This window comes from Neofelis nebulosa, chromosome 6 (assembly GCF_028018385.1).
Source record: "Neofelis nebulosa isolate mNeoNeb1 chromosome 6, mNeoNeb1.pri, whole genome shotgun sequence".
NCBI lineage: Eukaryota > Metazoa > Chordata > Mammalia > Carnivora > Felidae > Neofelis > Neofelis nebulosa.
The window spans coordinates 111,219,261-111,246,977 of NC_080787.1; the positions used below are offsets into that span (position 1 = coordinate 111,219,261).

The 27,717-nt window shown below is 35.7% G+C and overlaps 1 protein-coding gene across 1 annotated transcript in view; it reads right to left on the minus strand.

The window, feature by feature from the left end:
* MAN1A1 (mannosidase alpha class 1A member 1) overlaps positions 1-27,717 on the minus strand; it is a 166,279-nt gene that overhangs the window by 82,397 nt on the left and 56,165 nt on the right. The window contains exon 5 of the mRNA XM_058735117.1: positions 25,153-25,233. Within this exon, the coding sequence (XP_058591100.1) occupies positions 25,153-25,233 (81 nt within the window). The remainder of the gene's footprint in view (positions 1-25,152; positions 25,234-27,717) is intronic.

The window sequence follows — 27,717 nt, forward strand, 5'->3', positions numbered from 1 at the left end:
ATTATTTTTATTTACAGTAAGAGGTTTAAAAATTTTTTCATATATCCTATTCATGACAACACTACATGTTTTTAATAGACCAGTGTTCTATTCTTGCACTAAATAATTCAATGCCTTATATTAATAATTGTCATCAGAATATCAAAATGTTATATAACTCAATACTTTTCTATTAGTAGAGCTTCAAAAATACCAAACTGAAATATTCTGGGGGTACCTGGGTGGCTCAGTTGGTAAGGTTTCTAAGTTTGGTTTCGGCTCAGGTCATGATCTCATGATTCGTGAGTTCGAGTCTTCTGTTGGGCTCTATTCTGACAGTGTGGAGCCTGCTTGAGATTCTCTCTCTCCCTTTCCCTCTGCCCCTCCCCTGATGATGCTCTTTTTCTCAAAATAAATAAAGTTAAAAAAATAAATTCAGAGTTATCACTTGGAAAAAAAAGAATGGATCTGGGAGGCATTTCCTCTTTAAAATATAAATATATAATAACTAACAGAAAATATGACTTACCTTGTACATTGTGGCTACTCTTGCACTATCTGAATGCTTTGTAAAGCTATTACATACACACACACATGCACACACACACTTCAACATAGCTGAAACTTTCTAAATTACAAACTTTCAGAAAGAGACCTCTTCTATAATTCTGACCTTTAAAAATGTCAATTCATTTATTCAACAAATATTTATTGAGTGCCTATGTACTACATGCCAAGTTGCAAAAGGCACTTGGAATACATAAGTAAATAAGACAGCTGTGGTCAATGACTCATAATAACACTTGTTTTTTGAAGTGTAACTCTAGAAAAATGTCCACAGAGTAAGTAGTATTTGATGATGCACAGGAAAGGATCAAGTAATAACTTCCATTTCTTCTCCAAAAAGAAAGTGAAGAAGAAAATTATATTTTTGTAAGTACTGCACAAAGTATTAGACAAATCCTTGCCATCAGACAGACCATCTAAAATCAGCAAAAGTATCAGAGATATATAGAAAGACAACTGTATAAAACTATAGACAAAGTTATCATTTAGATGTTTTAAAGATCTTAAACTCAGTTTTACACAAAGCAGACTTCCCCCAGCATGATCTATGTACACTATACATGCATCTTTTATTCAGTGACTGGTCAATGTCTTGAAGGTTATTCCGATGGGAATCACCCTAAGTAGCTAAAAAACTGATTAGATCTGTTCAGAAGGGCTAACTCTAATAGAAAGACTGGGATAGTAGCATTGTGTGTTTAAAAAAGTAAAAGTCACAAAGAAAGACAAATACTATATGCTATCATTATATGTAGAATCTATAAAGGCCGAACTCATAGAAGCAGAGAGCAGAATGGTGGTTGCCCAGGGGCTAAGGGGGAAAAGGGGTTGGGAAAATGGGGAGATGTTGGTCAAAGGGGACATACATACTTCCAGTTATAAGATGAAGAAGTTCTGGCTATCTAATATACTACATGGTGACTGCAGTTGACAATGGCGTATTATATACTTAAAAGCTGCTAAAAGAATAGACCTCAAATTCTCTCCACAATTATGTGAGGTGATGGAGGTATTAACTAATGCTACTGTGGTAATCATATCACAATATATAAGGGCATCAAATCATCATGTTGTAAATTTTACCTACACAATGCTGTAAGTCAGTTATGTCTCAATGAAGCTGGGAAGGGGGGAAGTATGACTCAAAGTTCTGAGATAATGCATGGTGGAGAAAACATGGCATTCAAGGATAAAAGAGGAGTAAAAGAGAGGTGATAGAAGACGCCTGGTAGTCCTAAGGCCAGTCTAAGCCCAGGCAGCAGACCCATAGGTCAAGACGACATAGAAACAGAGTCAAGTCCTTCTAACATAAAACAAGGAGCAATGCACAGGATAAAAACTTGATATGAATGCTGAAAATCTCACCTTTTAAAAAATAGAGTAAGAGTGGAGTACTGTAACTTTGGCTCTAATTTTAGTCACTACAGGGCAGTATTGTTGAAGATAACTGACTGAGAACCATGGGAAATAGCAACTATCTTTTTTTTTAGGGGTTGTGATAGAAAAACAAACACAAAAATTCTGGCAAATTCCAGCATGGATCTTGGACGTTGAAAGAAATAAGATTTCAAAACACTTAAAAAATCTCCATTAAATATTAGAACAATGACAAAAATTTGTGCCACATATTCTTCTGGGATAATGAGATGGCTCTTCTATTTACTTTATTTACTAGAGCTTCCCTTCATATAAATGAAACCCCAAATAATGTATGCTCCATTTGATACAATGTTTATTAGGTTTTAGGAAAGGAATCATCATGGTTCCCAATAGAGGAAATGTTTCCCTCAATTTTTCTGATGTAGTAAATTAGGACAGGGTTTCCTAAACAATGGTGACAGCCAAGTCTAGATGTCTATTTTTTTAGTTCATTTTTTTTTTTTAAAGGAATCCTATTGGTTGCAAGAGGAGAGTTCACAGCATTAAGTCAGTGGTTCTCAAAGTGTGGACGGATTTCAGGCTAGTGGCATCAGCGTCACATGGGGACTTGTAAGAAGTGCGAATTATCAGACTCCCATCCACATCTACAGAATCAGAAACTCTGAGGGGGGCCCATAAATCGGTGTTTAATAAGCCTTTGCTGGGCTTTGGATATACACTAGTTTGAGAAGCACTGAATGTGAGTGGACTCAGATAATTCGATAAGAATGAGAAATAAATTGATTGGAAACAATACTTTCATCCAAATATTTATATAACACCATGAGTATTACATGGTTTCTGCGGTGAACCAAGCAAAAATCTTCAATAATCTTTAAGTTTAGCAAATTGCACAAGAGGTATTAAGCCACATGACCCTGAATTCACCGTTTAATAGCCAACTCTCCATTTGCTGTTCGCCTGATATATAAGAGCAAATGGGACAGCCAATTCCTAAATGAATGGCAGTCATCACTGCATAATTTCAGTCTTATGTGCTTGCCACGGTGGTTTAGGGGCTTATTTTACTGTTAGTCATGTCTCTAAGTCACTTAATAGCATTAGAATGGAAAGATACGGTCAAATTTATGAGGCTGAGAACAAACCTCCTGTGAGTACTTTATACCACATTGAGAATCTAATTACTGGTTGGCAACACAGCATTTATTACTTTTTTCTCCCTTCACACAGACTCTGTAGCAAATCAGCACACAATAGCATTCAGTTTTGAAGGGACATTTGTATGTAAAGTAGCTCTTGTATCTAATTGTGGTAGGTGACAGGTAAAATAACCCTGTTTCAGCATAGGACTGATAATACAAAGTTAAAAACAATAACAACAACAATTATTTTCAACAGTGAGAGCTATGCCAATATTATAGACCAGGAATAATGTAATTGAGAAACATTTGTAAAATTAGGCATGTCTCATATTAATAGTAGGAAGAAGATTTACGTACAACTTTCTTAAGAGATATTTTGGGCTTCTTTTCATTAAAGTTCTTAACAAGGAAATCAGCAGGAAAGAAATGGAAACTAGTGAATATATGTAAATATTTCTTGAGGTCTAGATCCCTCAGGAAATTTAGAAAATCTAAATACATAAACATTTAAAAAAGTTTCCTGAGGCCTTTCCAAACTCTTACCGGCTAAACTTCATTTATCAATGACTGATTAGAATCCAAAACTGTGGGGGAGGGGGGCAGGGATCAACATATTGGTTTTGTGCTGGTTGAATAAATTTCTACATTTAAAAAATTCATAATAAAGACTTTACAGTAAGGAATACAAATGTATTTAAATAAAGTAATCACACAACTAATTATAATGACAGACCACATGCATTTCAGTAAAGTGGACCACAAATCAAATATTTTGAGGCAAATCCTTTTCTCCCCATGAGTTTCCTTCTTTCATTTCTTTCCTTCCTTCTTTTATTACTGTCCACACGAGGATGACAACCTCTGTTAAAACACAGTCATTTAGTGGGAATGCCCAAGTTCAGGGATGCCAGGAATGAGGATGTTTAAGTAGGTTTTCAGCCATATAACTTCCCAAAGACTGGACTGCATAAATGATTTTGGCCAAGTAATAATAATAATAGCTGATGCTTATATATCATTCGGTATACTCCCATGACTTTTCTGCGTGTCTACATCTAAGTCGCTTAAGCCTTTAAAGAAGCTTCAGAGGGTGGGAAAGGTTAACATCCCTCATTATGTTCACACAAAGCTATGAAAAGGTAGATCTGTGATTTGAATGCCCAAATCTGATGCTCAAGTCTAGGATTGACCATTACTCCATGCTACTGAAACCAAGTTTCAGAGTTAACTCTGAACAAAATTCAACATGTGTTGTAAGACAAGACTGAATTAATGAAAGGATTGCTTATTGTTCTCCATATAATAAATGTTAATCACCATATATGCTATTAAGTATACAGCTGTTTATAACTTGAGAATTTACTACCACACCTAGGTGGTAAATAAACTGTTTCAAGTTATTTGGATGATCTATTTTATAAAGTAAAAAGATGAATGCCATTTACCAAAATACCTCTTCAGCCAGCACTTTAAGACATGTAGAATATATATATATATATATATATATATATATATATATATATATATATATATATACTGTATATTTGAATTATGCTTGCTTTATATCTGATATATAATCTATAATTTGTATGTATCAAGTTAACTCAAATACATTAAACATTCCTTTAGAGAGAAGATCCCAAGATCCAAAATAGATCCCAAGATCCAAAATTGATTCCACCCAAGCTTGAATCCCCTTCTGGGAAATTTTTTTGCTGTTAATTTATTTTAAAACTTAAATTCTAAAGATGCACAGAGATACAGACACCCCCCTCCCCCAACACACACATATACAACATGTACTGCCTAGTGTAGTATCATAAGGCACATATCCTAGTAATTACCATCCAGGTCAAGAAACCAGTTTTTGCCAGCCCCATCAGAGGCCCCTGTGTGTCCCAGCTGAGACAGCTCCTTCCTTCTCTCCAACTAACCATATCCTGGCACTTATTCCCTTCTATTAATCAACAACTGTTCACCCTTAGACTTAAAAAACAAACTACAACTTTTGGGGCGCCTGGGTGGTTCAGTCAGTTAAACCTCTGGCTCTGGCTCAGGTCATGATCTCATGGTTCATTGGTTCAAGCCCCATGTCTGGCTCTGTGCTGACAACTCAGAGCCTGGAGCCTGCTTCAGATCCTGTGTCTCCCTCTCTCTCTCTCTATGCTCCTTCCCCACTTATGCTCTCTCTCTCAAAAATAAAATAAACATTAAAAAACAAAAAACAAAATACTACCACTTTTATGCCTGTTTTAAACCACAATTCTCCCTTTTCCCCTTTCTTTTCCTTATAATTTACCAGGGCAAATTTGAATTATTTGAACAACAGCAGCCACATTATGCACATGCATGTGTAGTGTAGTTCAACACATTTTTTCCTCTGTATTTTTGACAGATTGGAAGCTGGATTCAGAGACTTGATCCCTTTGGCAAGAAACAAGGTGATATGTTCTTTTATCAGGAGGCACATACGTGGTTTGCTCTCCTTTTGAGAAATTAGCAGCTGTTGATGATCATGGCCTAGATTCATTAATTCCTCAGGGTTTGTAAAAATGGGTGATTTTCTACTTTGATCATTTTACATTCATTTATAAACAGAAATAATTCTATTAAGAGACACTTGGCTTATCTACTACTTGGTTACCAGTGATACAGTTCATATAGAGAGGGCAAGATAAATGCTTTCTTTTTCTCTATCAATTTTCAAGGTCTAAATTGCTTCATCACTGCTTTGCAGGTGATCAATTCTTTTTGTTTTTTAATATCATTATGAACTCATCTATTTAAACATACCTAATGGATTTTAATGTTACATTTCTTAGTTTTACTAAAACAAAATTCTCATATTTGTCAGTCAGGGGAAGCCTCTTTTAAGTTGGCTCTTAAGTTCTTCTGATATTACATTACATTAGTAGTCTTTGTTATCCGGTTTAATGAGATGTTTCAGACTAGTCTTGTACATTTTGTATTTCAGCCATTTCTGCAGGAAGCCCTGATTAGTAAGAAACAGGAATTCAAAACTGAATCTGGGTGCTGGGGATGCTCGCGACCACTGAAGTCATCATTGTTTTTAGACTTCTTCAGACCTAAAAATGTGTGTGTGTGTGTGTGTGTGTGTGTGTGTGTGTGTGTGTATGTGTTATCCAAATACACATATACTCACATTAATGAATATTAATATTTTAAGATAAAATATCTCATAAATTAATACTAATATTTCCAATTAAAATTCAGGACTACAATGTTTTTCCTTTTAACACTTTTATCATATAATTCACCCACGTAAGTGTACGTTTCAGTGGTTTTAGTATAGTCACACTAAATTGATTCACCACAATAAATTTTAGAACATTTTTATCACACCTAATAAAGAAACACCAAATCCATTAGCAGTCACTCCCCATTTCCCCCCAACCTCTAATCTACTTTCTTTCTGTCTCTACAGATTTGCTTATTTAGGACATTTCATAAAAATGGAATCATACTATGCATGATTTTGGTTGATTCAAGCTTGTTCTATGCTAGATTCACCAGGAAGGGCTCCTGGAAAAAATATTCTCTAATTTCCTACATGGTGATAATAATTTGCCGGCATCCTCTGCAGCTGCCAGAATTTCCCCTGAGTTTATCATTAAAATGGGAGATTTATTTATAATGGAAAATTTGCATTCAAGTTTTGGATAAGGAAGGAGTTAAGACTGTAACTTATTCCATAAGAAAAGAATCAGCGCATGGTCCTAATCCTCTCTGTGTCCATAGCAGTTAGTTTTCTTTGCAGTTCTTCTCTCTGCTTCTTAACATTTCTCTTCCATGGAACACAAGATTTTTCCAGGGCGTAAAGATGACCAACTTTCCTACTTCTTTTTCAATGCCAGGGATTTACATATCTGCACTGCCTAAGCATTGTACACAAGAAGCATAAATCCACATTACACCAGAAGCAGTCATTGTGTTTACACCCGAAAATGAGTTAGGGAGATCTGAGTTATAGGAAGAAAATTTCTCCCACCACACCCCTCCCCCAGTTTACAACATTCTGTAAACTTGAAAATCAGTGTATCGTTGTTCTAGAACACTGGATTTAGACGATACTTTGAAGACATTTATTCCACGTTTATTTTAAATCAATGAAAAAATCTGAAAGTGATGAAAGGGCTTGCTCAAGGTAAAGTCAACATCGAAACAGGATCCCAGATTCTAAAAACAATCTTCTTTCCACTCCCTAAGAGCTACTTCTTAAGTTTATTAGGTGGACAACTCCAATACAATGAATATGTCAAGTAGCCCATTTACAAATTGTTTATCTATAGGCTCAAAATCTGGCAATTTCCCTCAGAAATACAATTTTAAGTCATGAGAGGCTCAGGATCACTACACAAAAATCTATTTCCATTACAGGATCTCAGACAAGTAAATATCTCATAGCTGGAAGGCAAGGCAGAGTTTTCAGGCGAGGAGAAAATGAAGTGAAAAAAGACATTGTTGGCTTTTTATTGCATCTGTAGATATGCCCTCAAACATTTTTAAAAATTATATTTCATAAATATAGAAATTTCCAGTACCTGAACACCCATAACTAAGCTCTATCAATTTGTATCACAGTCATATAGTCATAATTGTTTTGGATTAAAAAAAAGATAAAGCAAAATAGTACAAGTTTTAAAAATACAGTTTCTAGTTACCTTGGGTTTGCATCATAAAGTGAATCTAGATTTTGATTTGAGAAGCCTCAGAGTGTCTGGTAGATTATATGCTTCCCTCTTTATAGTCACGTCCTTTTTCTCTCAGACAAGGTTTTCTTTTTTCCCTGGCTCATTACTGAACAGCCTTTTGCTTTCTTCTTCCTCAAACAAGCATGCATTGCTTTTGAAGTTTCTTAAGGGATATTTACTGCTGTAACAACCGGAGAAAGGCTCTCTGCTATGTCCTCCCTAATACCTTCTTTCAATTAGATCTTGTAGAGAAAAACAAAGACACAGATTGTACCCAGTGCCTCAGTGTTCCCAGATTTCTTTCTATGTTAGCAATGAACATAAACTTTATTAATGAATCTATACATTTAACAAAAATAATTCTACTCTTTTGCCTTTCAAGTGGTTGACGATGGAAAATGCAGAGAGATTTCCCATTCACATGTTTTTAGATATGAAATACTCAATAATTTTGTATCCTACATTAAGTTGTTTTGTATATGTGCGTAACAAAAAAAAATCTCATTACTATAATTAGCCCTTGTCTTTTTAAACTGCTTTTGGTAATACAAAGACTAAGGAGTTGATCTGAGACGATGCAAGAGTTTATGACCAATCTGTTTACTTAAGCTTTGTGTCACCTCTATTTCCATGTGAACTGAGGATAATATTAACATCGAAAAGATGGTGTTTTAAATAAACCACCATCTGAAATGGAAATCTATAAATTGACTATAAAGAGGGAAATTCAATTATCACTGAGTAAAGTCATTCTCTTTATGAAACAGATGTCAGGGAAAAAGGTGACTTTCAAGACTCTACAGGCTGGATTCTTGTAAGAAAAGTCAAAAAAATTTTTAATCTGAAGAGAGGCTAGAACTGAATCCTGAGTAAGTCTAGGGACAAAAGCTTGGTAATCATTTTTCCCCAAGTATATTGTAATTTTCCTTTAATATTTTTCTGATCATAAGATTATTACTAACTAGCTCACCACTGAAACTTTGATAAGTACCAAAAAAAAAACCCCAAAAAGGTAGAGTCAAATATTATTTATATTTAAGAAGTTTCTTATGTAATTATTCTATTTTCCATAGCTGAAATCATTATACAGGAAATTTTGTATCTTGTTTTATCATATCAATAATTATCCATGCCATTAAATAAATGAACAAGACCATAAATTTTAATGGTCGCACAGTAAACCACTGTATGGGAATTTCATGATCTGTTTCATCATTCTCTTATTGTTGGATATTTGAGATGTCTCCTCCTAATAATGAGTACATAAAATATATCCATTAGCTGCTTTAGGCATAATATGATTACATTTTGGATTATTTTCTTTGGATAGATTCCCCAACGTAGAATAACAGAAGCTAAGTAAATATCTTTATTAAGGATCTTCTTATACGCATATACTTAATAGCTTTTCAGAGCAATCGTATCAAATTACATTCCCTTCAGCAATGCCTGAGTGAACTTTTGCCCTACTCTCACCCAACTGGGTATTAACATAGTTTTTAGTCTTTGCTAGTTTGATGGCAAAAAGGGGAGGGGGCAGAGGAGTTGAAGTGTTGGTATTTTACTTTGAGTATGTGTCAATTATTATTCTGCATCTGTCTGAACACGGAGGAAAAGCACTGAATAAAACTCATGGAAAGTGCAACAACAGGCACTGGTGAGATGAGACTGGCACTACTTGGAAGCGTGAGAACTGCTCATTTATCTACAGACCAACCAAACTCGATTACTTGGGGTGGTACCTTGGAGTTCCACAATGTATGGACCCCTAGGAAAAAACTCCTGGCAGAATTCCAGGTCACTGGATGTAATCTCAGTTAAACATTAGGCGTCCCAGTTTTGAGTCTTGTCTTTTGACAACAGTTAGCATAATTAAAGGAAAACATTCTATTCAATGCTGCCTCACTGCAAATCTTTAATAAGTATATTTTTAATCATTTTTTTGCAGTGACTTTTACGACGTATGATGATAAATCTGAGTTTTCCAACCTCTCTTTGTTGAGTGAATATAATAGAAAAAGCAAATAGGCAATAGGATTTCAAATTTTTATTCATAGTCAGGAGGAATGTATTAAAGTGCTGTTGACATATGGTAGATTTATGAGCTATTTCTAAATCCTTTTTGGAATTCTCTAATTATATAAAAGCATTCCAATTGTATTGGTAAACCTTCACAATTTATGTCTGTTAATAAAGCCGAAATATTTTAGTGTCATTTGAAATAAGGTACTACTTTTTTCCTTCATATTTCTTTACCAGAAAATATGATTCAAAATTGAAAATACTATTCTTTTCTAAATTATGTACGCTTACATCATTCCGTGCTCTCAATTGCTGCCATCTTCAATATGTGCCTTACTTATAAAAAAGTTGAATATATACCTTAATCATTACAGTGTCACACTTAAATGTACAGAGATTTTATTAACATTTTGAACTGTATCTGATACAGATAAAAAAGAAAGATTGATACTAAAATCACATAGACGTTTTAGACACATTGCAAGGTTTTTGCTACATGTATTCACTGGACAATGAGAAGCATTTTATTCTACTGATGAAGAAGGTGAGGGAATGAAGAATAAAAAAATGGAGAAGGAAAATAAGAATGCAACTGAAAAATTATCTGAAAAGAAATTCAAGAACTTTGTCTCTGTTTTGGAAAATGACATGAATGCAGTGAATAAATAATTTCAAATACAACTTGAGTACAAATCTGTTATAATGTCACAAGTGTTATGCATGTATCACACAATTTAGTTTTCATACCTCAATTATTTTTTGCTGTTCAGGAAGTGTAAGATTTCACAGGTTATGGAAGATTGCTGCTAGCTCATTATATGAAGTTGAGAAGTTGGAAAGATGAGCAAGCAAATAAGAAAAAAGATTGTGGTACTAACCCTCGTAGCTCTGGCTTTGGGAATACTGTGTGGGCAGCCCTAACACCTCCTGTGCGAATCAGGAATCAGGTGCACAGGCTTCAGTGTATCTGCAACATGGAGATTACGCAATTTCTCCAGTGTTGACTATGACACCCAAGAAACCCTCAAAAAATCATCTTAATACCACCATTATCATCACCACCACCATCCTCCTCTTCTTCATCTTCGTTCTAAAGTTAAGAGAAAAATCTGTCATAAACTCAACTCCCAAGTTCCTCTAGAATGTTCTTTTCTCCAAATCCTCAGTGGTGTCATTTTGGTCCTGGCTCCAATTCGACCTAAAGTAGACCTCATCTTCCTACTCCTCTATCACATTTTATCACACGATTGTCTTGTATTTTCTTCACAGCACTTATTGCTGTCTGAAATTATCCTGTGAACTTATTTATCATACTATTTCATTGCATGTACATTTCCTGAAACTGGGAGTTTGTCAAATTTGCTCCTTGCTGAATCTTCCAGAGATAAGAACATAGACTGGCACATAATAGATGCTCAAAGTAATCACAGATGGCCCATAATATTTGCTGAATAAAGGTGTGAATCATAAGTGGTTAAACGTGTTGACAGTTGCATGCCTGACAAGATGATAGAGCTTTAAGGTCCTCTACAACTAAATCTTCAGAGTTAAATGAGTTAGTATTATTCTAACCCCAGTCATAAAGCATTAGATAGTCATAAAGATTGGACAGCGGAAGCTCAACATAAATGCTATAGTCGTTTTCCAAAATTAGTGGTTAAGTCTAAATTCAGTAGTAAGTGTACTTTCTACCTGACCAGAGGAAGTCTGTGAGAGAAGACTAAAGTAAGAAGCCCCTATTTAATAATTATATACTATGTTAGCCGTATGAATTGAAACACAAAAGTTAACAGTGATTTATAAATTAGAAAAACAGTGTCTATTATTATATCAAGAACTTAAAATAATCTATTAAAACAAGATTAAACAAGTAAATGCATCAACCACATGGAACTTAAATGTGACAATCTATTCTGCTTATCTGGTCTAACTCTAAACTTCTACCTAATGGCAAGAATAAAATAGAACAAAAGTGTTTAGAATAATGTGCTATGAAAAAAATTCTTGTATTCTATGCCTATACCATTAAAACTCTTTGACTTCCTCATTTTGCAGGACCCTGGAATCAATCGCTATTTGTACTACTTTAGAGGAATTGGAAAACTCAAATTAAAATAAAGATCAATTATTAAGTTAAAAACAAACATTACCCTCAAGACTTACATTTATTTTATCATCATTGTAAAAGAATTTTCAGTTAAGCTATAAGATGAACTGTTTGCTTCCGAGCATACAATTAATGGTAGCATATTCAGATATAGCAGATCTCTCTTAGAAACAATTTGTAATGTAGTAGAAATGGATTCAGTTACTACAATGGCTAACCCTAAGACTTGCCAATGAACTATTTTCAAAAATGTCTTAAGGAAAAAACTTAAAAAAATACATAATCTATAAACCTATATCATAAAAAGGTAACACAAGAAAGCTTTATAAATGAAATCTTCAGAGGAGTTATTGAAAAGGCACCTGCTACAAACTGAAAGTTTGTGTCCTCCCCAAATTCATTTGTGAAGTCCTAATACCCAATGTGATGGTGTTTAGAAGTAGGGACTTGGAAGGTGATTAGGTCTTGAGGATAGAGTCCCCATGAATGGAATTAGTGACCTTCTAAGAGACCCCCAAAAGCTCCTTCATCCCTTTTGCCATGTGAGGACACATGGAAAAGATAGCTACCCGTGAACCTGAAAATTGGTTCTCACCAGACAGTAAATCTTCCAGGACCTTGACCTTGGACTTCTGAGTCTCCAGAACTTGGAGAAATAAATGTTTGTTGTTTGTAAGCTATGTGTCTATGGTATTCTGTTGCAGCAGCCCAAATGGACTAGGATAATACCTAAATCCCAAACCATAAAATTTTTGCCAAAGCAAATTTTTGTAAATAAAATAGTTTCATATACTAGGTAAGATGTAATTTTTAAAGAAAACCCAAAACAAATTCACATCACACAATCAAATTTACTGTATTTATCGCAGGTAAAATTTCATCTAGTTGTAGCTTAAAAGAAACAGCTCTGCATAGGTATACAGATGCATTAAACCCAAGTAATTAGCTAATATGTGTTGTTTACATATCTACTGTCAACTCTAATCATCTGTACTAACTTCTTAAGGCTCTAGAGTCATGAATATTTGTCCAACAATCTTATATTTAAATTTCAGACTGTGTGAATACTTCCCTCGTTGTTTAAACAGTGACCTTTGTTCAGTGCATATTTTTCACACACATTTATGAATATCATATAAACAGTGTTTACACTTTATCAAATTTAAAAATAAATTCACTGGTGCTTGGCAGTTTTTTTTAAAGACCGATTTTTACATTATACTTTTTCAGTCAAAATGTATTGCATAGTCAGGCATGCAGATAGACTCTGGCAAATCCCACCTTAACCACTTAGTCTTATGATATTATCCTAGATCATGACATCACTCAAAACCCCTTCATTTTTAAAATCCCTTATTCACCCATCCCACTATATAGCCTTTACTTTCAGACCTTTCAGTCACCTGTAAATTACTGCTACTCCTGTTCTACTTTAACTAAACTTTGGGCAATTCAACCAGTGCATTTTCTAACTATCACTCACCTGCTTTTTTTCATACTGTCTTATACTCGTTTTGGACAGTGTAGTCTGTAATTTCAATAATATTTTTGCCAATAGCACAGAACCCATGCATTCCTTTTTCTCTGTCACTTCTGCCTGGTAAAACCCAACTAAAACCAACCACCTACCTTCTCCTCCTTGTATATGAGCTACTGAGCAATATATACCTGGGAACCTAGGAAGACTGATGCCATCGTGAATTCATGGTCAGCAACCTAGACACTCTACCATGTTTCTAGTCAACTGTCTCTAGAATGACAATTCTATATTATATACACTCAACATATGTTCTGTCTTCAAGTCTAGGCAGATGTCCTTGTCTTCTACTTCTTCGTATAGTTAACAGGGGGCATCAGATGGCCCATCAAATCTACAGAGTCACTGATATGTTTTCTCCTCTACTCTCAGTCTGCAATGGAGGAAGGACCCCTTCCTAAGGTCATCTGTCCTCTGAATCCTATCTTCCTCCACCTTCTTAAAGACTGTCTCCTCTTAAATGAAAGATAATTTCGATTCTACGCTATTACTCTATCAAAATACTCTCAGTAAAGTCACCTATGACCTCTGTATTGCTATGTAACAAAGATACTTTTCAGTCCTTGTAACAATTTGCCCTAGCAGCAGCCTTTAACACAGCTGAATACTTATTTTTTCAAAATACTATTTTATCTTGGCTAATCACATTCTACTGGTTTTCCTCCTACTTCTGGGCCCACCACATCTCAGTCTCCTTCTCTAGTCCTTCTTCTCACTAATGCTTAAATGTTAAGGCCTCCTTTTCTCAACCTATTATATGCTATGGGCAACCCCTTCCCCTTCTATTCCTTCTATGGTCATTTAGCTGTTGATGACTCATCTGTTCAGGCTATAGCCTACTACATCTATCTTGTATGTTTGAGATCCCTAATGTCTTGCTGTTACTTGGTATCTTGCAGCCAGAATGTCTGAGTTTGAAGCCCAGCTCTGCCACTTTGCATGCTTTTGAGCAAGTTACTTAACAACCTATGCTCTGTTTCTTCCTTCATAAAATGAGGATAAAAACAATACCTATTCTTATTTTATAGGGTTGTTGTGAAATCTAAATGATTAATATCTGTCAACAGAGACTGTCTTTCCCTTGTTTGTTGTTTCTGCAGCACCAAGTGCAGTGCCTCAAAGCAGGTATTCCATATGCATCTGCTGATTCAGTAAATAAGTGAACTTACCAGATGGCAAATTACTACAATTCTGAGGAATTTTCTGCTAGCCCTATTAAATTTTAAATTCCTTGCTACAGCTACCTCTTGGTACCCTTCTAAAGGACACCACAATTTCAAAGAGAAAGAATACAAAGGATATCCTGGAAAAATACAACTTTTGTTTAAACACACACATACGTGCGCGCGCGCGCACACACACACACACACACACACACACACCCTGGTACTAGAAATCCAAGTTGATGTGATTCATACAGTAAAAATGACTTGGAATACTGGTTTTAACAGACATTGTGAATTATGAAATGATTCAACATAAATATCAATATATTACCTCATCTCTTTTATTAGACTTCTGTAAAACCAGAAACGACTGGCCTGGAAACACTTAAGTCAAAGAGAAAGCGATTGAAGGAAGAGCACCAGGTCCTCAACGTCTGGTCAACACAATAGGGTGCTGTCAAAAAGCAATGATTCACTCTCACATCAGACAACGACAATAGTGGTGACAGACATTCCTTTTTGATAGAGTACTTTATGTCTGTTTGTCAACTTTATTTTTAAAATCTGGAAAGTTAGGCGAGAGGTCTACAATAGAAGATACTTCTTGGAGAAGCAGATCTTTGTAGACTAATGCTAACAGGTAGCCTTTTACTTGAAAAGTTCCTGAAGATGAGAATTCCTATCCCAAGGCACAACCCTCCACTTACTACCTTGATGCCACAGGGAGGAAGTTTCTTCCTAGCAGTACAGATGGATTATGGTTTGGGGATCCTTGGAAAAGTTCCTCTCTTCTCACAAATCCCTGTCTTCTGCTACTCCTGGTGGTCAGGAAGGCTATACATTTTAACTCAAGTCAGTAGCCACTGTGGCAGTCATTAACACTGTTCACTAAATTTTCCTCCTGGGGATACAGTGATACTATGCATCCCCTCCCCCAACCTTTTAAGTTACAGTGGCCATGTGACTTGCTCTGGCCAATGAGATGTGGGCTGAAATAACAGGTGTCTTTCCAATAGATGCATTACAAGCCAGTGTGCGTTTTCTAGATTCTCTTTTGCCAACTTCACCCTCCAACTTCCTGACTCCTATCTTGGCAAATGGAAATGATTAGATGGCAGTTGCTCCATCAGTCTGGGCTCTGGAGGGTGGATGATGAGACACAACTTCCTGACTCCCATCTTGGCAAATGGAAATGATTAGATGGCAGCTGCTCCATCAGTCTGGGCCCTGGGTGGGTGGATGATGAGACACAGAGTCATGGGCACAGCATATAGCATGGGAAGAACATGTGGAACATACAGAGCATACTGTCTTAAATCAGAGATTTTGAGGCTGTCACTACATCAGAGCCTGGGTCTACACTCACTGATGTGAATTTGTAGTTTTCTCACTGTGTGCAAAGTACTGACCTAAACTAAAAGGGATACAGATATTTCATTAAGAAATAAGTTAGGGGTGCCTGACTGGCTCAGATGGTAGGGAGTGCACCTCGATCTTGAGGTCGTGAGTTTGAGCCCCTCCTTGGGGGTAGAGTTTACTTAAAACAAAAAAAAGAAACAAGTTAATTTTCTGACTTTCCCTTTTCTTTGGGTGCCAACCTTTCTTGTTTGGTTTACAATCAGAGAAATCAGACCAGCTTCTGCCACTTATACATTAGTATGAATAAGTTTTAGAGCTGGAATTATTAGCAAACTGTAGAACTACTTTCAGGAATTGTAGAGAGAAAGTTCTTACTGATAAAATTTCTGTGCTTTTGCAAACCACTACAAACATAGGATAGATTTTTATACAGAGATAAACACATATAGCAAACCTGAGTTAAGGAGTAGATATGATTTCAGCAATTCACTCTAGGACAAAAAAATGTAGTCACTTCATTTAACTAAAATGTATATTATTTATAATCAATTTCATATACTCCTGGCTGTTTTATAATTTTTTTTTAACGTTTATTCATTTTTTGCAAGACAGAGAGAGACAGAGCGTGAATGGGGGAGGGGCAGAGAGAGAGGGAGATACGAATCCCAAGCAGGCTCCAGGCTCTGAACTGACAGCATAGAGCCTGACGCGGGGCTCTAACTCACAGACTGTGAGATCATGACCTGAGCCGAAGTCGGACGCTTAACTGAGCCATCCAGGCGCCCCACTCCTAGCTCTTTTAAAGTACATATTAAAGTTCCAATCATAATAAAATATTCAATGAGAGATGATTATAACTCATTAACCATGGAAATCTAATTAACAAATAAGTGAAATTACTATACTCTAATGTCACATTGAACCTTTTTAACTGCTGACAACAGTGAAAACTGCTGTTCACTATATCATATTCCCTTCTTTTGTAAAAAATTCAATAATAAATGCTAAACAGTAAATTTAATGCCTAAAGTATATGCAAATATCAACCTAAACTAAGAAGCATAAAGTTAAATACATCAGTACAAAACAACATAAGGAAACAATCAATAGCCTTTAGTAAACATGATTAAAATTGTTCTTTTTCAGAAAAGTAGCATAAGTGTACCATTAAATGGCTAAGAAAGTTTTAGCTGGATCGTTTCCTCAAACTAAAGCAAATATACATTGCACAATTCCTTTCCTTTTTATAATTTCTTCTTTATGTTTACAATTTCACAAAATGTTCTAATGTCTATTCTGTTTTAAAGGTCCACCATAAATGACCAACGATACTTAGTAATTAATTAAATTTCGATGTAGTCTCTAGCTCACTGGTTTTCAAAACTTTCTCCTTCACAGAACCAGCAATTACAGAACAGACTTGAAAAAAAAAAAGCAAGCTGTTCTGCCAGGATCAGTGGGAGAGGTTGAGGTGGGGAGTGGGGTACAGCTGTGGGGGCTTACACAGGGGATCAGAGATTGTGCATATTTTCAGCCACCTTGTTATATATTCTTTCTGTCTCAACACACCGTCTCAATCTTGCAGGCCATTTGCTTATTTACATTATCAATGCACAGATTTTGCTTTAAAATTAGAAGAATTTTCTGTTGGGGTTTTAAAAAAAATAAAAGTCACAGAAGGCCTGATAAAGGTTTAGTCAGAAACATTTACTAAATATTTTCTAGTGCTAGACACACACTGTTCAGCAAAGGGATATAAAAACAGCAGAAACTTAATCCTTATTTTTGAGTTACACAGATTCTACTGGGGAAAGGGACGATGGAGGAGTAAGAGGACCAGGAACAACAAGTGGTAACAGCATGTGCAGAGGATGCAGGAAGGGAGTCTTGGACTCCTCCTTGTAGGAGTAGAAGTGGTACCAGCAGTCGGGTCAGGGAGGGCCTCACTGAAGGGCCATATCTAGGTTGGGGGAGGTGGGAGAGCCATTCTGGGGATAGCAAGTGTGGATATAAAAAGTGCACAGATGTGCTTGGAGTATTTTAGGAAGGAAAAAAAAGCACATTGTAGTTATAGAGGAAGGTGTGTGAGGGGCACAATGAACAGAACTAGAAAAGATAAGCTGAGGCCAGATTATTAAAGGCTCTACAGGCGGAATCAAAAAGCCTCATCTTACAAAGTCACATGGACCAGTGGAGGTTTGCCGGAAGGGCTGTGTGGCATGGTTACATCCTTATATGGTGTGAAAGTGCAAGCCTGAGGGAAAGGCTAAGAAGCTGGAACTACGTCGGGTCATGTGGATATCCTTAAGTCCGTTTTCTGCCTTGTTATCCTATCATTGCAAAAACAAAACTAACAAACCAAAAACACAAACCTTTCTTCTTACAGGTCTGTTCAAGTGTCACTGTTTTGGTTTAGAAGAGCTACATTTCCTCGCCAGAAGATAAAATCCACAGGGCAGGGATTTGAGGTGCTTTTATTCTCAGGTATGTCTCAAGGCAAGGAACAGTGTGCAGTGCCTGGCAGGAATGCGACCAGCATCACTGAAGAGATAACACGACTTCTCTCATGTTGTGACTCCCCGCTTTATCTGCATCGCCGTCCAATCCCACACCACTTCAGGGTGCAGCTCTGCCCAAACACACAACCACGAGAGCTCTGCTGCTGGCACCCTAACTCATCTAACAATCCAACACTTTCCTGTTAGCCTCCCTAACTCCTCCTCCTCCAACATGGGTCTTTCTGTTACCAAGTTCTTCCCCCAAAACTTTTTCTCAGAATATTGATGAAAAGGAGTTTTGGAAATCCAACCCTTTTCTCATCTTACAATGTATTTAGTATTCTTACTTTTGCTATTTCCCTTTCTTTTCTGCTAATTAATATAGACTTAGTTAACCATGTAGTATTTTTTTCATACTATAGACATTTAAAATGAGGTGTTTTTCTAAGAACAACCTTGGTTACTTTCCACCGAATTTAAAGGGATGCTTATACTTTAGTTGTTTGTTGAGTAGTCTATTTTAATATTATAGATTCATTCCCTGATCCAGTTATTTAAGAGATTTAAACATTTTCAAGCGGTTTCACCATTTTAAATATGTGTATCATTTATGCTCAATCTTATATATTTTTTTAAAGTTTTATTGATTTTGAGAGAGAAAGAGAACCAGCAGGGGAAGGATAGAGAGGAAGGCAGAGGATCCAAAGCAGGCTCTGTGCTGTCAGCAGGGAGACCCACGTGGGACTTGAACTCTCAAATCATGAGAGCATGACCTGAGCTGAAGTTGGACACTTAACCGACTGAGTCACCCAGGTGCCCCCCAGTGTTACAGTTTGACTGTGGCATTACACATATATCTTACTAAAAAAATTTTATGGTCTGTAACATATAATAAATATTCTTCAAGAATTCAATTACTTAATTTTTCTATTTCATTATGCCATTATTTCAAGCCTCCTTTTAAACTGTACTGCTCACATCTGTTATTTATTAATTGCATAGGCTTAATATATTTTGATCTTATAGTTTTATGACTTTTTTTCAATCCTTTTTGTGTGTGTGTTTTTGCAATTATGCCCTCTATTGATATTTCTGCTTTCTGGATTCAAATCAACTTTATTAGAGACCATAATTAAATTACTATCCAGAGAGGAGGATATAAATCTAAACCCAATTTTTACAATTTAGGCAGGACTTGGGGAGATGGGTATTAATGTATTTCTGCTGGATTTTTTTTCCTGTTTATACCAGATAGTTCTACATTTTATGGAAAATTTAGTATGTATAAGGTGACATGTGGGTTATTTTACATTATCCAATTTTTAGTGTTTATAAAAAAGTGGTAAGAGAGAGAGATACAAAAAAGAACTCTTAATTATAGAGAACAATGTGATAGTTAGCAGAGGTGGGGGATGGGTGAAATAGATGATAGGAATTAAGAACAGCACTTATCATGATGAGCACTGGGTGATGTATGGAAGTGTTGAATTACTACATTGTACACCTGAAACTAATATAACATTGTATGTTAACTAACTGGAATGGAAATAAAAACATTAATTAAAAAAATATTCTGACTTCATTCTCTGTTTTCAACAGCTCTGTGTGTATTATGCACATTTACTGTAAGTCACTTTAATTTCTTTGCAGAATAAGGCAGGAGACGGGTGGATGGTCTGGAAGACGACTTTATTCTCGTAGATGGTGGCAGATATTGAGTTTGAAAGGGAACCCCATCAATGCATCCTGAGTTTCCAAGGGATTTCTAAACGTTTTTATAATTATTAGTCACTAATCAAACTCTACAAAATTAATGGCTAGAACCCTAGTACCCCAAATGTCTGAATCCTATTATGAGAAAAGAGTGAATCTTTCTACCACTAAACTCATATTCTCAATCTTATTTCTCTCTTCTCCACTCCATAATCCTATCAGTTTCCTATATGTTTTTCCCCTTGACATTCCTAAACTTAGTGGCATTAGCTACTTCTCTTTTCAGGAAGTCCTTCAGCAATCTTCTGTAGTGGTGTATGGAGCAGTTGATTTCTTTTGGTGAATTTGGGTAACATTATTTTTGCCACCTGTAAAATGAAGGGTATCTTGGCGGAGTAAACTGATTTAATATAAGGATCCATTATGTGTGTTTCCCCTGTGTTAGATCAGATGTCTTTGTGACCTTTATTCATTGACAGCTAGTTCTTCAGTGGTTTTAGCACCCAGGAGTTGTTTTTTTGTTTTTCTAGTTCACATACATAAAACATACTAGTCAAATGTTTCCTCTGATCTTGGTAGTTCTAAATGTTCTCTCTTAATTTACAGAATAAAGTAGTTTTGCAAATCAGGAAAAGTTTTTTCAAGAATATCATTAAATTTATCAGTTTCTATGTGGTTTGTCTATTTCCTGTGACACCTTTACTCATCATAGTGACGTTGTGTCTTTTTTTTTTTTTTTTTTTTTTTTGCGGGGGGGGGGGTGCTTCAAAATATCTACTCTTTCCACTCTTTGAATAGGGCCTCAGTTTCCTCTTCAGGAATGATCTTTACTCAGTCTTCAAGGGATACTGAATTCAAACCCTATGGAAGATTTTTTTCTGTCATATCCTCTCTTTCATTCCCCAAGATCCCTAAGGGGCCACATGCCAACTAATGTCATTCTCCTGGGCCTTTGTGTCTTAACAAAGGTAGAAAAAATAGGGCATGTTTATTAATTCTAAGATGTCCCAGAGTGATTATCCAGCCACAGAGATTCTCTGTGGCAACTTGAGACTTACTTCCAACTTGTTTTCAGCCCTCACTATGAGTCTGTGGCATTACTATATCCTGTTAAATTCTCTTTCTGCTCAAGAAAGCCATTGGTTGCTCCTGTAAAACAAATAATATGTGATATATTTATGCATGCTACTTCCCACATGTATCATCTTCTCTTGTAATATCTTTTTTTTGCATTTTCCAACTTTCAATATCATTTTTTGCTTAGGTTACTCTTACTCTACAGTGAGGTTTCCTAAAATTTGTTCTGGGAAACATTATTTGTAACTCAGCAAATGTTACACTAGGAAAAAAGGAGAGAGGTTATAGTTAAGTATGGAAAACACAGGGATAAATAAAATTCAATTAGTTTCTTTTTCTGTACATTGTGAATTTCTAAGACAGAATATAAGATGTAGCTTTTTCTGAACTTATTTTTAGTATGTATACAGATACAAACTTATCCTGACATGTCTAAAAAAGAAACTAGTGCTCTGTAGAACACATTTTGGGTAATGATATTCTAGATACTGCTATTTACTATCTCCAATGAGGATTTTAGTTTCCCTTGAGCTTATAATGGAGCAATACTATCTATGTTATTTATATTTAATACTACTCATTCCTATTTACTATTCATCTTATCTTTAGCCTGTTTGTAATTCTTGTGATTATTTGCATTTCATATATAGACTGAAAATCTTGTGGCTTGACTGTTTTTTTTTTTTTAAGTTTTTCAATATTTATTTATTTTTGAGAAAGAGAGAGACAGAGACAGAGAGAGAGAGCAAGTGGGTGAGGGGCAGAGAGAGAGGGAGACACAGAATCTGAAGTAGGCTCCAGGCTCTGAGCTGTCAGCACAGAGCCCAACATGGCCTGGAACCCACGAACCATGAGATCACAAGCTGAGCTAAAGTCAGCCACTTAACCGACTGAGCCACCCAGGCGCCCCATGGCTTGACTGTTTTTAATGGCACTACAAAATATTTTAAATGAGCTGGGTGTTTTAAAAGTTTTGAATATGTCCCTATAATCAAACTATTTATCAACAGGTATGTCATATTCCCGTTGTAATTTTGGTAGGGTTTAGAATTCCATTGGCATTCTTGATTACTATTTAGTGTTTCTAATTGTAATTTTCCTGAAGCATGTAACACAAACAATTGGTACTTCCTCTTCTGTTTTTGCAATATAAGTTTAAGAATCTTGTGTTTATATCAATGTGGAGCTATATACTTCTGATCGTGATTTATAAGATGTTCTCAAAATACTGCTGAGCCTCAGCAATGAAATGGGAATGTTAAATTATTGTGACTTAGAGCCCCTCCATGAGATGATTTAGGAAGATGAATTTTCCTAGACAAGATAAGTAAATACCTTAGTTTACATAAAAAATACAGTATAGAACATTATCAACAATCTGAAACTAACTAATTCATAATTTGGCCATATTGATGTTCTTTCTATTAATGAATGCTCAATTATTATTATTTTTTTTTTGTTTTGATATGGAGACAAATAGCTTAAGCACAGATTTGAAGTAAAGTAATTTTTCTTGACCACATTCCTGATAGCCTATTCCCTGAGTGTTTGGGGTAAAATAATTTTTCTTGACCACATTCCTGATGGACAACTCCCCTGAGTGCATTGGTCAAATGAAATTGTCAGTGATGAGGTAACTGAGAGGAAAAAAGAGGAGATGGTGTTACAAAAGTCTAGTATTTATCACTTCTCACCAAGAAATCCCACTTTAGAGAATAAATATTTATTAGCTACATTATCCAAAATACAGGAATACTAGAAAAAACCCAACTATCCAACATTTAGAGACTGGTTATGCAAAAACTATGCTGAGAAGATGAATCCTTATGTACTAAAAGTATATTCTAAAGAAACAGAAATGTATGTAGGAAAGAAAATACCTTAAGTGATTTTTATAAAATTAAAATGTAGACAATCTAGATGTAATGAAAACAATGTTTTGCATGGGGATAAGCATAAAACAAATACACTAAAAGAATTATTTTCAATGGAGGTGTTCTTTGTAGTCTTTAGTTTACTAAAGTTATCTAAGTATGGAATAAAAAAATACCTTTACAAGATCTGAGGCAAATGATTTTATCTATAGGAAAAATATCTGTGGGTATTATATAAAGTACATAAATATACGTCTAGAATAAGCACATACGCATATGAAATATATATGTACATAAACTTAAGTCACTGTTACAGGTGAAAAAAATATCCCAATTAAATATGCAATTTTTTTTTTAACGTTTATTTATTTTTGAGAGAGAGAGAGAGAGACAGAGCATGAATGGGGGAGGGTCAGAGAGAGGGAGACACAGAATCTGAAACAGGCTCCGGGCTCTGAGCTGTCAGCACAGGGGCCCGATGCGGGGCTCGAACTCATGGACCGCGAGATCGTGACCTGAGCCGAAGTCTGCGCTCAACCGACTGAGCCACCCAGGCGCCCCAATATGATGCAAATTTAAAAGAAATGTTACTTGTTTCTCTTTATATGCTCAATTATCCTATTTGAGCCCAGATATATGCTAGCATGCCGTTCTTCCTCCAAATTGTCTCACCTCCACATAAATGATGAACAGAGTTAAAACCAAGTTCAATGTAAGTATGTCATGTCAAAAACAATGAGAATACCAGGCACTGGACACTCAAAGACAAATATTCTAAAAGCAGATACTTGCTAACTAAAATAACATTAATTTTCAGTATGTCTTTTTAAAAATATGGATTCTCTGGCTTAATGCTTAGAACATCTTAAACTAAATTGAACACATGAAGTTATGTGGGACTGGAAAAAAGGAAGAAGAGGCATGATGTGCCAGAAAGTCTCTTTACCCTGGCTGAGAAGGCGACAGAATCTATAACGAAGAAAAGAATTTAACACTTCAACAGGACAGATATAGGGGAATATAGAAGCCATTTATATACTTTAAAAATATCTACGGTAGAATAAAATCTAAAGACGGAGAGAATGTTAAGATTGCGCAGGCTGCTTTGTTATGGCTAGGAAAGTACCCGAGAGACGGGAACAAAGTAAAGCAGCTTTTCTCATTAAACATTTATTGCTCTGCTTAAATCTGTTTGAAGGAGCATAGAAATACATGAAATACTACACTAGGTAAGATCCACTCTAGCCAGAATGCTGAGGCTCACACAAATCTGACTGACATGAAATTGAAATATCTGACTGTTTTGCCTTGACGTCAGCTTTTAATACTGTCAACATTAAAGACGAAGTCCATTCCAACAACTTAGTGGAAACTTAAGATATTCATAAAGTTGTCCAAAACCTTTCAAGAAAATAGCATTCATACTCTATACAAGCATGATACAAAAATCCTTTCTTAATCTGTCAATAAAAGGCAGCTAAACGAAAAATTCCTGCTTTCCTCGGAGCAGATAATTAATTGAGTTTTGCTCTAGGAAGAGCTCCAAAGCACTTTACACAGGGACACACTGGCCTACAAGGCTTCTCACTGCGAGGCTGAGTATCTCACTCACCCTCTCAATTTCTTTAACACTGTAATTTTTATCTTACCTGTCAAAATGTCTCTACCTTAAAAAAGGTTTTTATTAAGCTAACATTATGCTAATATTAAAATAATTTTTAAGGAAAAAACAATCATTCACAGGCCTGCCATTGCACTAAGCCTCTTTAATTGGTCAACAGGCATATGTGATTTATGGTTGTAAACCACACAACACCTAATGGAATGGAGGCAGGCTTTTTTAAAGGCATTGCTTAACATCTCCTTACAACTTGTGCCCAAATTTCCCAGTGTGCCGGTCTCATTAGTATATATTATATGACAATTCATTGTATGCTTGAGGCCCATCAAAATATGAAAATAGGTACCATAGAAAGCACATTTTACTCCAAAAAATGTAATTTTATTGTTTCATCTTACCTCTTCTCCAGACAGATAGTAGGCTGAGAGTAGTCCACCAACGAAGCGTATATTTACTTCAAAAACAGAAACTTCAGCATTCTGTAGAAATAGAATAAAGAAGGTTCATACATAAATGATAGCACACAATTGAGAAAAATGCCATCATGATAAAGTGTGCCAAATATTTAAATTTTACTCCATCTTATGTTTGCCCAGAGCAATTTATATACAAGAGAAAAAGTTCCTCTCTTTTAACAATGTCAAAATATATGTAAACAAAAATAATTTTGACTCTTAACAATTATAAAATATTTCTAAAATTAAGTTACGCGCCCTCTGCTCAACAACAGATACGGTACTTAGCTGGTATTCTCTATTTGTGCAGATGCCGCAGGGCCAGGACATTTTATTTTTCTGTTCTGTTATGTTCTCCTTTATCTTATTCATCTGCCTGCTTTTTTTTTCCTAAAAGGCCATTCAGACTCTGTACTCTGGCTGGTGGTTGAACATTATTCTAGCATTCTTCTCCCACCATGTTAAAGTAGCACAGCTAGAATGCAAATAGAATTTGAAGTTGGGGGGACCTGGGTTCCAAGTGCTTGTTCCCAAATTCCTGCCTGGGGCCTAGGATGGACATCTTCCTGGGAAGAAATTTTATCTGCATAAAGGAGCCTGCTTTTATTATCCACAGTGTGCCAGATCCTGTGCTAGTCTCTTTACCTGAACTACATCCTTTAATACTCACACCAGCCCTGTGAAATAATTACTAGTCTTATGTCTATTTTACAAATGGAGACACTGAGATGTAGAGTGGTTACTGTGACATTTTTAAGGTCGGACAACAAATAAGTGGTTGAATCAGAATTTGGCTGGAGTACTCCGATTCCTGGCCCATGGCTCTGCACTGTCCTGACTCCTATTATCACCTCCATGATAATGCACCAAGTCCCTTTATTAATGGTCATACCGTTGTGGCATATAATTAGTAATTATCACCAATACTTGTATTATTTTACAAGACTTGACTACTAAATAGACGTGTCCTACATGCTGTTACTAGAAAATTGCACACAGCTAACCAACAATAGGGGTAAGATCCTCTTTAATCTTTGGTTAGCTTCCCTTCATGTTCATTGGCCTACTCAGTAGTTGTTCCCTTTTACATAAGGTCCAACCATTCACTGATAATCATAGGGGCTAACAGCAAACTATATTATATGGAGTCAATGTCTTGCAGATGAGCTTAGTTAAAATCATCCAAGACATTGTTTCTTTTAACAAATATTTATCAAGCAACTACTATGTGCCAGGCACTGTCATAAGCCCTAGGGGCAAGGTAATGAAGACTGACAAGGTCCTCAAACTCATGGAATCTACACTTTAGTGGGAGGAAACAATTCCAGAAAAGACAAATACACATAGATTTTCATTTAATTGCCCCTGCTCTTGCTAAAAAGTTATAAGGATCTAACAATGACAGCTAGCCAACTACTTATGTTTAAAAATTTTTCAAAAAATTTCCTGTAAAGGATGAAAACAACTTATGAGAATTAGTGGGCCAGAGGTAGGCAAAAGCATCATAAGACTCTTTAGTGGGCTCGTTTAACAGTATTTCATAATCTGCAACATGCACCTGATATGATTTGACTCTATAGAGGTGCAATTTATCATTGAGGTGCATCATTCAGAATGAGCATTGTAGGCATATTGGTAAAAGCTTCTTTATTACACAAAATCACTGATAAGGAAAAAGGAAGGGAGTTCACTAATTTACTTTGGTTCACACGCTATATTTCTTATGTCTAAAGGTAACAATGTCTTATAGTAAAATTGAAGAAATTTAAACTCTTATATTTTACTTGTGTTTTTCAGTTTTTAAGTCTGAGAGCAGTCCTCTGCATTTCTACCTACTAAAATCTGTGAAAGTGATTTTTATATTCTTATTCTGGCTATGGGTTTATTAGATATGCATTCTCTTCCTCCTATGAAAATTTTGGTTATGAGGACTTTGATATAGACATCTGATAAAAATTACTGCAAGGTAGAAGACTGAGCCATGTCAAATATCATCAGAATATATCTTCAGCTAGACATCAATCACCTATTGGGTACAGCTGTTCAACCAGATATTGATCCAGCAATGTATTCTAGAACCTAAATTCTGTTGATCTTGCTCTATAAAATATTGAGAAATGACCTTGCAAAACACCATGCTCAAAGTCAGTTGCTTTGCCTTTTGAATTTCATGGATCTAACAGTCTAGTGAGCCTGTCCAAGAAGCAAATCTGGCTTGTTAGTGAACCCATGCAGCTTTCCAGTGACTGCTGTGTCCTTGTCTTTAAAAGCCTTGTTCAGGAATGTCACATCACCATTAGGACTACTCAAGAATCATCATATTTTCCCCCTTTTGAAAACTGGAATGACATTAGAACTCCCAACATTATTTTTTCTACTTCTTTTTATCAAAGTTAAATCTAAATTATTTATAAACCTTAATTTGAGAGATCTTTCAACATTCTGGGTTGTATTATGTGATTAGGTCAAAAGACTGAGATTTAGATACTTTTGTTCACTTTACAGATC